The sequence below is a fragment of the Ostrinia furnacalis genome, unplaced genomic scaffold (assembly GCF_004193835.3).
Source record: "Ostrinia furnacalis isolate ACB-3 unplaced genomic scaffold, ASM419383v2 OfSCF4936, whole genome shotgun sequence".
In the NCBI taxonomy this organism is placed as follows: Eukaryota; Metazoa; Arthropoda; class Insecta; order Lepidoptera; family Crambidae; genus Ostrinia; species Ostrinia furnacalis.
The window spans coordinates 91,908-108,968 of record NW_021135175.1 but is presented as its reverse complement, the minus strand read 5'-3'; the positions used below and the strand labels follow the sequence as shown (position 1 = coordinate 108,968).

At 38.2% G+C, this 17,061-nt stretch overlaps 3 protein-coding genes across 3 annotated transcripts; 1 reads left to right on the top strand and 2 right to left on the bottom strand.

Annotated features, from left to right (window-relative positions):
* Nucleotides 1-4,997: 4,997 nt before the first annotated feature.
* LOC114360330 (uncharacterized) lies at nt 4,998-5,674 on the bottom strand. Its single transcript, XM_028315014.1, has one exon. The coding sequence runs from the start codon at nt 5,672-5,674 to the stop codon at nt 5,033-5,035; it is 642 nt and encodes a 213-aa protein (XP_028170815.1). The 3' UTR covers nt 4,998-5,032.
* A 468-nt stretch (nt 5,675-6,142) lies between these two features.
* On the bottom strand, nt 6,143-7,178 carry LOC114360334 (shematrin-like protein 2). The gene has a single exon (XM_028315019.1). It carries the CDS (start codon nt 6,958-6,960, stop codon nt 6,223-6,225), a length of 738 nt encoding a protein of 245 aa, XP_028170820.1. The 5' UTR covers nt 6,961-7,178; the 3' UTR covers nt 6,143-6,222.
* A 9,008-nt stretch (nt 7,179-16,186) lies between these two features.
* LOC114360306 (uncharacterized) lies at nt 16,187-16,911 on the top strand. The gene has a single exon (XM_028314974.1). It carries the CDS (start codon nt 16,204-16,206, stop codon nt 16,909-16,911), a length of 708 nt encoding a protein of 235 aa, XP_028170775.1. The 5' UTR covers nt 16,187-16,203.
* Nucleotides 16,912-17,061: the final 150 nt, after the last annotated feature.

Here is a 17,061-nt window from a genome sequence, read left to right as displayed (position 1 = left end):
GGTGATGTGGTGATGGATCGTTTGATGCTGTGAACCGAGATCCCACAGCATTTATACTAAATCGATACAAGAGTAAAACACATTACATTAAAGAAAAACAATACGTGCCGATTGTAAGTGATTGTGATTTACAAGATAATGATATTATGCTGAAACGTCGCATTCCCATACGTTCAAGGCAAATGCTTGGCATCGCGTTAATTATATCAAATTAACTAGCGACCCGCCCCGGCTTCGCACAGGTGCAAAGTATACCTTCCTCTTGAATCACTCTATCTATTTAAATAAACCGCATCAAAATCCGTTGCGTAGTTTTAAAGATCTAAGCATACATAGGGACAGACAGCGGAAAGTGACTTTTGTTTTAAACTATGTAGTGTTAATCAAATCAAATCAAATCAAATAAATAATAAGGAGAGAAAATACCAAAACTTAATTCAGTGTGCAAACACAACGTAATCAATTCCTACTTGTAAAAAAAACGTTAGTTATGTTTTTATTATTTTCATCCAGTATAAAAACAAGCGCTTCCGCGCTGAATACTATTCATCAAAATATTTTTTCACAGAAATTTCTGTTATAAAGTTATAATATATTTATTTATTTAAAATTTTTGCACATAATGTAATGTACAAGTGGCGGGCTTAATGCCGAGTAACGTGGTATTCTCTACTAGTCAACCACATTACAACTCTATCTAAACTACTGTGTTTTGAAATTTATAATAACTTGAAAAAATCGAACTGCCTAAGGCGTGGGTTCAATTCCCGCCTTAGGCAGTTCGATTTTTTTCAAGTTATTTATAATAACTTTCAAGTTAGTGTGAGATGCAACTCTTAACGCTAAAAATTAAATAACTACTGTATTTTATTTCGTCACATTTTTAATATTTTCTGTAAACCGCAAAAAAACAAATTGGACATGTGACTATTTAGAGAAGGTGTAATTAATTTAGATGATCCAAGGATACTAAAATAATAATTTAACTGCAGTCCACTTTGATCACCCAGGTCATCCCGAGTAGCAAAATCTGGTGATCAAAGGACACCAAACTGTCGATTTGACTCAAATCGACAGTTTGGTGTCCTTTGATCACACAAATCATTTGAGTCCATGTGAGAAATAGACCATTTAATTTCTATCAAAAATATAGAAACCACGAAGAAAATTCAATTAAAATTTCCACAACGGGTATAATAATTAAAGAACGTGTGATATTCAAGGCCAGAGTGCGCGAAACACATACATGTGCATATTGCAAATAACGCACTTTGCCCAGGCTGGTTTTACACTGAAGAGGAAATAAATTGGACTTTTTTTTATTTGCTTAAAACATGGTATACACAATTAAACATCGGTGTTAGGTACATGTTGAAATTTGGTTATTTTCTACTTAATTAAAGAATGCATGCAAATATTTTATATAATATTTATTTTTCAGACTTTATTTTAAAAACGTTTAATTTTTATTTCATTTTTTCCCAGAGTAAAAGCAGAAGTATCTGCTTGGATATTTTCGTAACATTATAGAACTTTTAAACGAGAATAATAATGATAAGTTCTCAAATTACATACGACGTCGTTAGGATTACTCGATACTCATGGAACCAGAAGGATACGCTATAAGCTCACTAAAATGAGCTTCTTTGATAATTTTAAAATTATGATGTTGTAAAAAAAATCCTATTTCTTTGCTCGAATTGGTAAACATTTAATACTTTAATTTCATGAAGCATATTTATATCTACTGATCGTATCAAAAATACGCACGCTGAAGAATTTGATGACCTATTGATTGATTTTTGTCGGCCGTTTGGTGTAGTGGTTCAGAACGGACTACTATGCCGAGAGGTCCCGGGTTCAATTCCCGGCCGGGCAGAATTTGAAATGATGAATTTTAATTTCTGTGACGGGTCTGGGTGTGACTATGTATAATATTTATGTAAGTATTTAAAAAAAAAAGTATAGCTATGTAAAAAGTATTGTCCAAAGATTTATTTATTTATATTTATTTATTTATTGATAACATTTTAATCTAAAACGATTAATTTAAATAATATTAGTAAATTGTTATATTAGGCAATGTTGTAGAGGCAATACAACGAAACCATATTTCGATTCAGATTCCACTGATGGACAGAGGCCCTCCCCCAAGGAATCCCATAACGACCGGTCCTGCGCTACACGCATATTCCCGCCCACCGGATCATCAGTCCACCTAGTAGGGGGCCTGCCCATAATATTTACCTCATAAGTAACGGCCGGTTCACACATGTCTCCGTTTTACTGTTCCGATTTATCGTGTACGTTTTTTTCGTCGATGGCGTATGTAGTTGTATGAGCGACTTCACACAGACCGACCCAACCTGACATTTATTGTTGTATTTTTAGCCAAATGAACTCAATGTAGCCTTTATTTTATTTTATAACTAGCGGCCGCCCGCGACTTCGTACGCGTGGATCCCGTTTTACCCCCTTCATCTATATTACGCGGTTTAGATTTTTTCATACAAATGTTTTTTCCCTCTAACTCCCGTTCCCGTGGGAATTTTTCAATATCCTGTTGTAACTAAGCTTTAAGTTTACTAAGATACCTGTATGTATTTCAAGGGTCTAACTTAAGTGGTTTAGATTTTTCACACAAAAGGATTTTCCCGCTAATTCCCGTTCCCGTGGGAATTCCTAAGTATACTATAACTTGCCCAGGAGTATGAAGAATAATTGTACCAAGTTTCGTTAAAATCCGTCGAGTAGTTTTTGTTTCTATAAGGAACATACAGACAGACAGACAGACAAAAAATTTACTGATTGCATTTTTGGCATCAGTATCGATCACTAATCACCCCCTGATAGTTATTTTGAAAATATATTTCATGTACAGAATTGACCTCTCTGCAGATTTATTATAAGTATAGAAGATGTTCCTACTAATATTATAAATGTGAAAGTTCGCAAAAAATATTTGTTAGTATTTCACGCAAAAACTATTAAGTATTAATGTTAATACTTACAGTAAAGTTTCATCCAAATCAGTTCAGTATGACAGAATAACATAGGTATATGCTATAATTTTAATGATCTCTTACAAGCTTATCACGCGGGCGAAGCCGTGGGCAAAAGCTAGTGAACAATAATACTGTAATATGTATACCGTTTTATCAAAATTCATTTAGTAGTCATCCATCAGTTTTTACAATCTTTCATCTACATATAATGTAAAAATTAATCGCAAAATGTGTTGGTAAGCGCATAAGTCAACAACGCGTGGACCAATTTTACCAATTGTTTTTTTTTAATGTTCCTTGAAGTCCAAGGATGGTTTTTGCGGCGAGAAAAGTTCGAATAATTTCCGGGAAAACCCTAAAAAAAACTCGAAACTTCACCCCGGAGTCAACGCGTAGGTACGAAGTCGCGGGCGGCTGCTAGTTTATAATATTAGTAAGATTGGTTATAGATTCAGCATTCTTGGCCTATTTAAGTTCGATTCTCAGATTCATAGCGAAAATGGGGAAATAGTTTTGTGCAGTTATTCCTAGTTTGGTTAAAAATATCATCGTAAGCTTGGACGAGACCCCGGCTATTTAATTCCCGTCAGCTCTCCTTTAAATGTATCTAGGGCCCATGGTGGGATAACCGTAGTTGTCGTGGTATAATGTACACGTCCTATAGAGTATAGAGGGAATATAATGAAGTACCTAGTTTTAGTGGGTTCGAACTTCGAGCGTTATTATTCTGTGCTCATACTCACAAAAATTATTGATGGGTATTAGATAACAATGATACAATACAGTGATCTCTGTTTCAATTTTATTTTATACATAGTTTAATAATTTCGAATACTTACAAACAAATAAATTATTTTGAATGTACTGAACCAAAAATACACATACCTACAATTAGAGTGGCGTAAAGTTGAAATTAATCATCGAAAATTATTTCATTATTGAATAGTGTACCAAAAATTACGTGTACCCGGAGCAAGAATAAATATCGTTCACGTTACGGTGGTAATAATAGATTTAATTTTTGCAATAAAACAACGCGCTACGAGAGTTATTCGTGATCAGGGTACAGATCCTCAACTCAATTCAATTTATTGATTTGATTACAACTGAAATAGTCAGGTAATGTAGTTTAAAAACTAGTTCAAATTGAATTTACAAGGATACTATCCCTACTAATATTATAAATGCGAAAGTAACTCGGTCTGTCTGTGTGGCTTTCACGCCTAAACCACTGAACCGATTTCGATGAAATTTTTCATAGAGATTGTTTCTGTCCCGGGAAAGGACATAGGATTTTATTTATTTTATTTTATTTATTTATTTTAGGAATTACAAACAAATGTGTTACAGAAATTAACTTATCTACTACACTTATGTATTATTTATGTGGTAAGTGGTAACACATCCCAATACATAATCCACATATTGATATATGAAACCATGTAATATAGAGCGAGGCAATTACAATTAAGGTAGGTACGTGCTTATAAACACGGTGTAGCTCAACACCAAGAAGTAATTAATATTATGTTCAGACTATTAATTATTAATTTTGTTTTGTATTTTTTCATTTAATTTATCTTAATTTGGTCACTTTGCAGTGTCTAAAATATGCTTTTTAAATTTTGAGGGACTCTGGGAAAAATCGATACTATTAAAATTCTGGTTGTAAATGGACATGTAGGATAGTTTTATCCCTGTTTTTGAAACAGGGATGTGCGCGATAAAGTTTTTCTATGACGGAAAACTAGTCTACAATAATTTGGGATTATTGATGAATGGTGCCTATTCCATTCAGCTAAATAAATAATTTCACTCGTTAATTTATGAACTTAGTTATTAGAAGTGTAAATGTATTAGGAATGTTGTTTATAATTTCTTATCTGAATGAATAAGAACACAATTTAGAAAACACAAGGTGCATTTTTAAATTATTTTATTTTTCATTTCAAAATTAAAATTACAATACAAAAAATAAATAGTTATTGTATGTGATGTTTCTAGCGTTATTACAGAAGTAATTCAAGTTACACCTTCGGCTTCTCCTCTGAAGGGTGGGAGGCAACGCGGGTCACGTTCGGTTCAGGAAAATCTTCCGACACGACGTGGTGGCTCGCAGGAGCTATGTGGGGCTCGGGAAAGTCTTCCGAGACCTTGTGGTGGCTGGTGGTGGCTACACGCGGCATTTTGGGCCTCTCCTCTTCCTCGAAGGTCCTGTACGCCGGGGCAGAGTAGCCGGAATACCCGGAGTACCCGTGGGACTCGGCGAGGTGTCCAGCGACGACGTTTGGTGCGCAGCTCAAGAGAATGGGGATGGCGCAGCCCCCGATGTTAGCGTTTGGGAAGACGCCGACTGCGGGCCCGTGGGCGACGCCTGACAAGGCTAGAGCCCCGTGGGCGCCGGCCCCGTAGCCTCCCAACGACAAGGAACTTGCTCCATAGCCGAGAGACGAGTCGTAAGCCAGACGAGCGTGGAGATCTTCTTCGTGATCGTCTTCCCTGTAGTGGGGCGGGGGGCCCTGGTTCAGGTACAGGGCCACAGGCGCGTATGGGACGGCGCCTGCGCAAGGTGCGCCGAGGTGCTTCTTAGTCCTCACCAAATCTTCCTCCTCAATGGGAGCGGCGAAGCTCGACCCAACGATCACAGCTAAGAGTACTATGGGGTTCATGGTGAAATGTGATGTGTGAATGTGATGATTGAGTCTGATCTAACGTATTTATACTAAATAGGAGATTATCTATTCATCTAATGATCTGGCTAGGCAATTTAAATTTATGCATTCAGGCACGTACGGTATTTCATCGAGATTAATTGTTATTACTATGAGTATATTCTGAGTAGAATGAAATTGCTCTACAATTGATTATTGAACCCTTTTTAGTGTGATATGGGATAAATTATTCAGTTCAAGAACATGTAACTGGTAGACCATACTTTCAGTAACTTAACTATGGTATTGGTTCTAGATCCTGGCCCCTATCATGTCATGTTATCTAGCTATCAGTAAATTATGATTTTACGTTAATTATTATGTGTGTAATGTAAAATAGTGTAAATCTAAAAAGTGTCACATTTTTAGCTTAATTATAATGTTGAATGGGAATTTAAATTAGACACGACAAATAAATATCAGTTCGTATAATAAATATTACAATACATTTATTAAAAAACAACCTACTAAAACTATTGGCTATTTACAATTAAAAGTCCTATGTTTTATTGGTGTTGTTCGGTGTGGACGGAGTCGCTGACGTGTTCCACTGAGTCATGGGCGGTCATCTCCTCGTGGGCGTGCTCCTCGTGGACGTCCTGGGGAGTCTGGTCATCCACTCCACGGTACGCGTTGGCGCCGGCGGCCACCACGGCGCCGCCTCCGTAACCGCCACCGTAACCGCTCTTCACTATGCGCCCAGCACTGATGGAAGGCGAGCAGCTCAGCAGCAGAGGCACGTTGCAACCGCCGACGTTAGCGTTCGGGAACACTCCGACAGCGGGGCCTGACAACACAGCGGGCGCGAGCTGACCTCCAATGCCGCCCAGGCCGGCCAAACCAGCGTGTCCTCCGTATCCGCCGTACCTCGCCATCGGCATGTGCTCGGTCATGTCTTGCTCCATGTGCGAGAAGTTCATGACCTCACCCTCGCCAGTTTCGTCAGCGCGATAGTGAGGGCCGCCGTAGCCGTAGCTGGAGGCGCCGCTGTAGACTGCGTGACCGCCGCCGTAGCCTCCGTGCCCGCCGCCATAGCCGCCGTATCCCGAATGGATGGGGCTGAGGTACCCCCCACCGCCACAAGGGGCAGCGTACCCTCCGCCGAAGGACCTCCTGTCCCTCAGGAACTGCTGCGGGTACAGGATCCCCGAGGGCTCCGGTAGGTACACGTTGGGAAGCGCGGGCGCCCCCGCTGCCATGAGCACCGCGGCCGCAAACGTACACACCGAAATAACGACCTTCATATTTACACCGTGTTGCAACTGTAGTGGATAATCAACACCGCCCAATATTTATATGAGTGTACACTCTGGACTTTTGGATCGAACTTAATTACTTAGGTTGCAATCTGCCTTTTGCGACACTTGCTTGACCGAGTATTTCCTGCAGAGTCAGATATTCGCTTTGTTGGACCTAGTTACTAACTTACTATCCTATTCGCACATTGACGAAATATTTGCTATTGAGAATTATTATGCAATAATTAAAAGGTGAAGATGACTCAAACTATCTCGGCTTACGCATTTAAAATAAAATAAGTTTTATTTAATACTTATATTATGTACTTATCAAGCAAGATAAGAAACTCACATTAGTTAACCCAAAAAATTAACTGGAAGCTAAAAGTAAACTAATAAAGTAAGAAACTATTGACATAATTAGTAAACGTCTTAAAATCTCGTTTATTTAATAATTTTTTGCACCTAAAGCCTATCACTACACACAGTCCACGAAAAGAAAGTTGAATTAAATCATCTGAGTAGTCTCAGTAGATTTATTATAATTTGTAACAGGTGCATTTTGCTTATTTACTTACAATAATGTTGATACATTTTGCTATTGGTCAACATCCAAATCCGTTCAGCAATATTTTTTTAATACAATCGTGGTCAAATGTTTTAAGAATTAGACTATCGCTTTGGGGTCCTGTTTTTAACATTTAGCCTGAGCAAACTGAAAAAAATTACAAAAAGTTATTTCGACCTGTGAATCGAACCCGAGACTTTCAGCGTTCGAGGTGATTCACCGCGCCACTACTCATAAACTTTGGTGATTAAGTACGAATATAGTCCAGTAGAATTAGCTTTTAAATCGGAAATAATTCCTACAAAAGATTTTATTGTTTTAATGGCTTCATTGGTTGCCCATCAAGACTCTCCTAAGTTTTCGACTTCGACGGAGTTGTGCTTAAGTGGTGGGGGCCCCCGAAAGGGGCATTTTTTCGGTTTTCCGGTTATACCGCGTAAAGGACTTACCCTATCAAAAAGTGGTCTTCATGACGGTTGANATCCATTTAACTACAGCACACTTTTCCGTGGCATAAAAATTAAACGAATTAAGCGTGCTACAAGTATTCGGCGACGTGTCGCGACCAGTACTTAGATTGCGTCGGCGCGGCGCGTGGCTCCTAAATGGCGACAGTAGCGCCACTCTATTTTACAAACACAGACCTCGGCCCCCCCACCCTTGTCGGAGATCGGACCACCGCGTACTTTTACCCACCGCGTGCTGTTACCCCGAATGGAATGGCCCAGGCTTCTCGCCTAGTTCAGACTCCAGTTCTCTCACAATCTTACCCTGTTCAATTAGTACATAGCAATTTGTGTTTCACTGTAATAATGGATTGTGAAAGAAAGAAATAAATGCTTTTTATTTATTACTAGCTGACCCGGCGAACTTTGTTCCGCCTTAATGACAATAAATAAGCAGATTTTTTTTTAATTTTGAACGGGATAAAAAGTATCCTATGTCCTTCTCCTGGCTCTAAACTACCTCCCTGACAATTTTCAGCTAAATCGGTTCAGCCGTTCTTGAGTTATAAGCGAAGTAACTAACACGACTTTCTTTTATATATATAGATTATTATTATAAAAGAAAAGCGCTTCAAAGTCAGTAATTCCTCAGGCGGTATCTAACAACCTCAGCATAGAGCACATCGGTCTCCGCACGGCGCTGTGCACGCTCATAGCTTGCAGCGTCACCGACGACGGCGCTGACGTCTACTTGGAACTAGGGACCATACACTAGTAAGATTATTTACTTATTTAAAACTTTCGTTTGTTTCAGCCAAATTAATGACGTCCACTGCTGGACAAAGGCCCCCCTAAGGATTTCCATAACGACCGGTCCAGCACTGCCCTCATCCAGGTACTTACCGCGAACTTCACCAGATTAGAATTTGCTGCAAGTAAAAGTTTTAGAAAAATTGTTATCTTTTCTGATAGTAGGAGTGCATTGCAGCATATAGCTCGATGCGCCTCTGGATACAGAGGTGTATCGATAGCTTATAAAATTCTTTCAAACATCCTAAGTTTTAATAGAAACGGCGTATGTCTGAGACTGCAGTGGATTCCATCACATGTAGGCTTAAGTGGAAACGAAGAGGCTGACCGTCTTTCAAAATTAGCTGTAACGGAAGGTAGACACTACTTAATTGAACCATTTTACCAGGAGTTTTTGTCAAGTTATAAAAAATTTTGNCGGAATAACCCGGTTGAAGGGCACTTAATCCTGCATTGAATAAGACCAAATTCATATGTTTTGGACAAACCGTTCTCGCGCTAAAGTTCGGCAAAGTAGAAAATATACGTATTTAATGACCCTCTCCACGTCCAATGGTTTGTTACCCACAGGCTTCCAAGTCTTGAAATGGGCCACCTCAACCAGTGTAACCAGTGCTATAATAAATGGAAGGTATATTTTAACGAACGATCTGAAATTAAAGGTATTTGGTATAAAACCATACAAAGTCAGCCTCTTTGAACTCCTTGGTTTAGTTATGGGAAAGTCAGTAGAATGTTTGTTGTAACAATGCATAGGCTTAGATCTGGACACTATCCGTCAAACAAGTTTGGATATTTGATGAAAAAAGTTGAGTCGCCTAATTGTGAAGTCTGCGATAAAATCGAAGATGTCCTACATTTGTTGACGGAGTGTGTCAGGAACGAAAGACAGCGACAACTTGTTATAAGTCAATTACAAATAAATTGTGTAGATGTTGGTACTTATCAAAGCATACTAGCCGAACCATTGTCCGACGCGGCTAAATTGATATTTTTATTAATTAAAAGTTTATAACTCTAGCTTTGTACATTGTAAGGTTAGGTTACGATAGGACTGGCATGTCTATACATAGACAAAAGTCCTTACATTATATAAGAATAAAAAAAAAAGGATTAATTAAGTGCCCTTTAACCGTCATGAAGACCACTTTTCGATAGGGTAAGTCCTTTACGCGGTGTAACCGGAAAACCGAAAAAACGCCCCTTTCGGGGGCCCCCACCACTTAAGCACAACTCCGTCAAAGTCGAAAACTTAGGAGAGTCTTAATGGGCAACCAATGAAGCCATTAAAGCAAAAAAATCTTTTGTAGGAATTATTTCCGATTTAATCAATTTTTGTGTTTAATTCTACTGGCCTATAATTATATTAATATATAAAAAGTAAAAATAGGTTTAAGAGACTGATGACATGATAATGACACAGGAAGTCTATCTTGAATGAGGCAGATTTTCTTCTAGTCTATAGCTTAATAATTTATAACTAAGAGGTATAGTTTCAGTCTTCTCACTCACTCAAGTCTTATAAGTAAGTAATCCACTTAAAATTTAAAAAATAACAGAACCTATTTCATTCACTAAATATTTCCAGTTAATAGAAGCTAATCTAAGGCAGAGACGACCTCTAAAGCCTGTTTCAAAGAACTGATTGACTTTCTTCTATTCTTGAAAATTCAAAAATCTTTGATAATTTTATGATTGCACTACTTGACCTGTTGAACTTCATACTGACGTGACTGACCTACTTCCTATGTTCATCCATACTAATATTATAATGCGAAAGTAACTCTGTCTGTCTGTCTTGCTTTCACGCCTAAACCACTGAACAGATTTTGATTAAATTTGGCATAGAGATAGTTTGAGTCCCGGGAAAGGACATAGGATAGTTTTTATCCCACTTTTTGAAACAGGGACGAGTTTTAAAAGTTTTTTTTAAGTTTTTCCTAACAATGACTTAAACGTTTGAGATATTGTTCCCATTTGTAAGATCATTGAAGGAATCATCCTGATGGTTGGAATGGAAAGTGTAGTGTCAGTCGGTCGGAAAAGTCATGTAGAGCCATTTCAAATGCAAATAGTATAAAAAATCCCATAAAGCCACTAGAGCCAATTTCGGCTGTCAAGACTTTTGTTTTACAATTATGCATTCAGTTTACTAAATTTTCTAACTCTAGCTCTGTGGAAAATAGTAACAAGGGCCTAACTACATAGAATTTTGGGAAATTGGTCCTTATCTACAGTTCTTAAAGGAAAATCTAAATAAGAGCAACAGTTATTAAGCAGAACTGGTATCAGAGAGAGTGCAACACTCACCGCAGCCTGTCCACAACAGCCTGTCGTTTGGGGGGGAGGATCATCTCCTCCATAGGCTGCAGCATGTTGGGCGGATGCTGGGCGGGCGAGGCGCCGGGCAGCAGCCCGCCCGCGCCCGCGCCTCCCACCAGGTGCTCCACGGTGACTGCTTCGCCACTTCACGTCTGCTCCCTCATTCTGTCCCANTGTGAAAACCATGATTATCTGCCTTATGCTTAGATTTGTGTGTGAAGTGTCAATTTGACCAAACAAATTATTTGGGATATAATATTTGGCAAAATAAAACATTTGCTATATAAACATTTGCCAAGTAAAATTTTGCCAAATGATAATTTGACCAAATGAATTAGTTGCGAAAAGTACAGTTGCTAAAAGTTCATTTGGGAAATGAAACTTTGGCGATAAGTTGTTTGCGAAGTGAAATTTGGCGAAAAGTAATTTGGCCAAACGGAAGGATACCCGAAAACTTAGGAGACTTTTAATGGGCAACCAATGAAGCCATTAAAGCAAAAAAATCTTTTGTCGGAATTATTTCCGATTTAATCAATTTTTGTGTTTAATTCTACTGGCCTATGTTTGTTAGTATGATTGGTATGATGTCGTAACCGTTACTTACCTAAAACTTTTACCAGTTTTTTCTACTAGTAAACAAATTTAATACTAAGAACAAGACAAAAGTTTTTGTAATTTTATGGACGGAGTAGGAAAAGTAATACTTTAACGCAGTAAATACTTTAACTAACATTAACTACTACTAACTTTATTCATACATAATAACAGAATAAAATCTGTATTTTTGAAGTTTTTAGATATATTTTTTATGTTTTGCATTCTAAGCTTGGTGGATTTCGATGATCATTAGATTCGTCTTCACTCTCATTATTAGTGCTAATTAATTTAGGTTAGGTTTTATTTGTTATTCAATTGTATAACGTAACAGTAGATCAACCTCTACATATTTTTTTTACAAAGTATTGGAAGTAAATAGAATGTCACAGTGTTAAGCTAGTCCCTACCCTTTTATATTCTTCAGTCAAGTTAGTGTTTTTATAATTTATTGCCCAGTCTTCTTAATAATTAACTGTATTATTAATGTTACTAAACAATAACGCAAAGTAAATATTTGATAATGTTTTTCGCTCGTGCCCAGCCTCCATCTCAATACTCAATCGTTTATCTCATCTGATGGTTGTAGTTAATCTAATCATAATAAAGTTACATTTTGCTCCCACTGAGAATCGAAACCGGGACCTCTGGGTCTGAGACAGCTGCCTAGGTGGTCTTACCACCTGACCAAAGAGGCGGTTAAGTTAATAATTAATAACAAAAACATAAACTTTTTAAAATACCTATTTTTAAAATAAGTGAATCTCTTTAGGTTATCGCAGCGCATAACAACATTAAAATGCATAACAATATTATGATTTCGCAACGAGTGCGCTCGCGCAGAATTTCAATTTTCGCCAACATCAGCCGATTTTGTACCGAGAACCACTGCCAATGTTACTTTATGCGATTAACCTACTTAATGATTATTGAATTTTGTATAACTTCTTCACATTCTGATGCAATATATCAGAAATTAGTATGAATCATTTTACTCTCTATTGAAACACATCTCCGTATAAAATCAATCTCTTGATAAATCAATCAAATCTTAGTTATGAAGATGGGAGAGTAATTTCTTGGGGTAGTATGGGGAAGAATTTCTTCGTCATACACAAATGTATAGTACCTATTAGTATGGTGGACTGTCTAATTTACTATGGCAACTACATACCATATACATATGGTTGACTGGGTGAGAACGTCATGTGGCACTAAGTTCGCCTTGAGCAAAGTAATGAAGTGTTAATCATAATTAAATTAACTATTATAATATGAAATACCGTAAATATTCGTTATTATAAATATAATAATGCTCTCTAACATTTCCCATAGCGGTACTCGAACCCGCTACTGGCATAACAAGCATTTGTGCATTATATTAAAACATTGCAGTAAGTAGTTATTTTTTTAATACCTACTGCAATGTTTTAATATAATATTAACTAAACCTTCCTCGATTTTTGTTAATATTGAAGCAAGGATCATTCAATCCACATGCACATAAAAATTGTACATGTATTTTAAGACTTCGAATCGGACACAATTAGTAAGTTGTCCATCGAAAAATTACATAACTATAATATTTGGTAAGTTATATCGATACCCGGGCAGTCCTGCACCAAAACGCATCCTTTGCTGTACTCGTCGCGAATGTAGCCCGAGGAGCAGCGGCAGCCGACCTTGCACTCCCACATCGAGGAGCATAGAGTCCCTCCTGCCATCAATAAAAGTCTGGTAAGCCATATAAAATATTGACTTCTTCTTCTATTAAGCAATTCGATTTCTGATCATCATTATCAATAAATGTACGTAGTCCGAGGAACAGCGGCAGGCGACCGTGCACTCCCACATCGAGGAGCATAGAGTCCCTCCTGCCATCCCATCCCAACTAATATTATAAATGCGAAAGTAACTCTGTCTGTCTGTCTGTCTGTTACGCTTTCCCGCTTAAACCTCGCAACCAATTTTGATGAAATTTGGCATAGAGATAGTTTGAGTCCCGGGAAAGAACATAGGATAGTTTTTATCCCGGTTTTTGAAACAGGGACGCGCGCGATAAAGTTTTTCTGTGACAGACAAAATTCCACGCGGGCGAAGCCGCGGGCGGAAAGCTAGTCAATACATAAAAATTGAATTTGATCGTGAAATTAAATCATTATAACTTATAGCCTATATGTTATTCTGATGTTTAAACAATAATACTTTAAATTCACAGTATAACAGTATATTTGCGTGAAAGAGTAACAAACATGTTAACATCCATACAAACATTCGCATTTATAAAATATTAGTAGGATGTTTAACGTCTTCTACTATTACGTACCTAGTTCGATTTCTGATGATGATCATCATATTGCATAATCATGAATAAGAGATAGAACCACGAGCTGGAAGACGTAGCGTGGGCAGGCCTCCCACTAGGTGGACCGACGATCTGGTGAAGGTCGCGGGAAGTACCTGGATGCAAGCGGCGCAAGACCGGTCTTTGTGGAAATTCTTGGGGGAGGCCTTTGTCCAGCAGTGGACGTCTTTCGGCTGAAACGACGACGACGAATAAGAGTTTATGTCTCTGCTGTAGGAGTATTATACCCTCCCTCAATGTTAATTTTGTCGTTTAATCTGTCTATTTTACTTAATTATTTTTACTTAACTGTTTAATTTTTGGTTACGAAGAGTTAGAGCTAGGAATGGTTCTACTCTACTCTAATATTAAACTATCTTCGAAGGGCATCGAGAGGCAAAGCCGCAGGCAGAAACTAGTTCATTAAATTACAAACTAAATGTTTGTCGTGAAACTAGTGAAACATTACATGACCTCAATCGCTGTTACCTAGCTACTTGTCCAAGTTAAAATTACAATAGTTAGCAAAAAAAATATTCCGACTTGAATTTTCAGAAACATGTCAATCAATACAATCATATTGTATGCTAGAGTAATTGTTAAATGCTACAAAAGGTACCGGGTTCGATCCAACTTTAATATTTGTTTATATATTTTTTAAATAATGTTTAAAGTCAAAATAGTCGAAACCATGCATGTAATTTAACCTTACCTATTTATTTACAATTTCGTCATAGAATGATAATTAAAAGCTCTAACGATCTAGCTTACGAGCACCGTCACCGTCTTAAACGCAGTGGGTCACAAACTGGATTCCTGGATTAGGTACCTACTCTACTTTCTACCACGCCAGGACACACTCAGAATCGTGCTAATTGTACTTTGAAAGGCGTTCTTTAGGTACTTCTAGAGACGACAAAGAGTTGGTAGATTTGTTGATTAACGCTTCATCATTATCACAGAACGTCCACTGCTTAACATAGGCCTCCCTCAATGATTTCCTTCCACATCACCCGGTTGGTAGTGGCCCGCATCCAGCGACTTCCTGCTACCTTTATGAGGTCGTCGGTCCACCTTGGGCGCATCACGCTGCATTTTCCGGTACGTGACAACCACTCCAGAACTTAACTGCCCCATCGGCCGTGATTAAAGCTTATCATTATTTAAATTACTACCTACTATTACTGTTAATCCTTCCCATAAACTTCAAGTTCACGCAAGTAGGTGGACACTTCCACCCGCAGAGCGAGAACTCTTCATGCTCCCTCACGCAAATCGAAGTCCGGAAACTGGAAACCACATGGGTTGCCAAAACCATAGAAATACATCGCACAGACATGTAGAACTTACGAGCTCTGTACAGAAACTACAATTACATATTTATAAGGGTTGTAAAGGCTATGGCGTCATATTATTGTTGTTTTATCGGTTATGTATTTAACTTTTTACTCGACTGCGCCAGAAGGGGGGTTATTTTACCTTTTAATTATGTAATATTTTACCTTACCTTAATCAAATGGAAAAATTTTTTGAAAGATAAATACTTATTAACTGAGATCGGTTCTTAGGTAAACTTTGTGCGTAGATTTCAAATGTGTCATCAAAAACCTGGAAAAGTGGGGGAAAACGGGAGTTATGGTGTGATTCCCTTTATTTATAACGGCCATGCTAAATTTAAGAGTTGAATAAGATTTACTACAGTAGCGCTGGAAAGAAAATATATTTTGCACGTAGGTAATTACGTGATGTTTTCGTGTAACACATAACATCACGACTTCAATGTAGGTAGGTGTAGTGTACGCTAGCTAGATCATCAAAATTAAAAGCAATAATGTAAGGCTATGCTCCTTTACAAATTAATGACGTAATCCTAAATCAGCGTATGAATTGTAACTAAGGCTAGTTGCGTCAATATTTTGTAAAACTTTAACATTAATAAATCTACGATGACTACTTCTATTTAGTGATAAGACAGAATAGATAAGCACCAAAGCTGTGAACAGCAGAACGTGTCTTTAATAAAATCGACTCATCTCATTTTATCTTAATTTTATCTATAAGAATCAATGCAATCTTCGTCAATCATTACTAGGGTTCATAATATAAAAGGTTCAAGCTACGAACTGAACATCATTCAGTCATCAATCCTCCAAGTCTGGTCCAACATGTTCAGATTAGTTTTGATTGTGGCCGTGTCCGCCATTGCAGCTGGGGCCAATGGACACGTGGCCTATTCGAAGACGGCAAACCAACTACACCCAGTCCATGGACTGTACGTCAAGCCGTCTGTAGACGGGACAACAGGCGACCTATACGTGGCCGCCACGGAAGACACCGGCGCCAAAACACAATGGCTGACCGACCAGCCCGTCCATTTCTTGCCAATACAATCTCAGCCTGGTCTACCCGGCTACAACCTTGAAGAACAGAAGACACAGAAGCGAGCAGTGGTCAACCCTCCAGTACAGTACGCATACGCACTTCCAGTACCAGCGACTACCGAGACCACTCCTGCTGCATACCCATATGCTGTCCCTGCCGCTAACCCAACTCTGCCAGCTCAAACCGAAAGCAAGACCGAAGTACCAGTCGCTGCCGCAATTCCTCAGTACAACCCATACCAATTTTTCTACCCACAAATGATGTCGGCATACGCTAACATGATGACCATTTTGAAGGATGCCGGACTTAACGAAGAAACCGCCAGCTCCGCTGTAACCCACCCCTCTCCAATGTGGCCTCAGGCGTATGCCTACCCTTACCAATATGTGATGGTAGATCCTAGTGCGTGGGCACAGGCACAAGCACAAACTACGGCTACGCCTGTAGCACCATCTACACCGGCGAGCCCAGTAGCTACCGAAACTGAATAATTATTTATTTGCATAAAATATTCTAAATTATTTATTTATTATAGTTTTAATATTTTCAATAAATCAATTAAATACAAAAAACCTTTTTTTATTCATTTCATTTTGACAATAATTGGTAGGTCGCCTAGGCTGTATAATCGTATTACCATC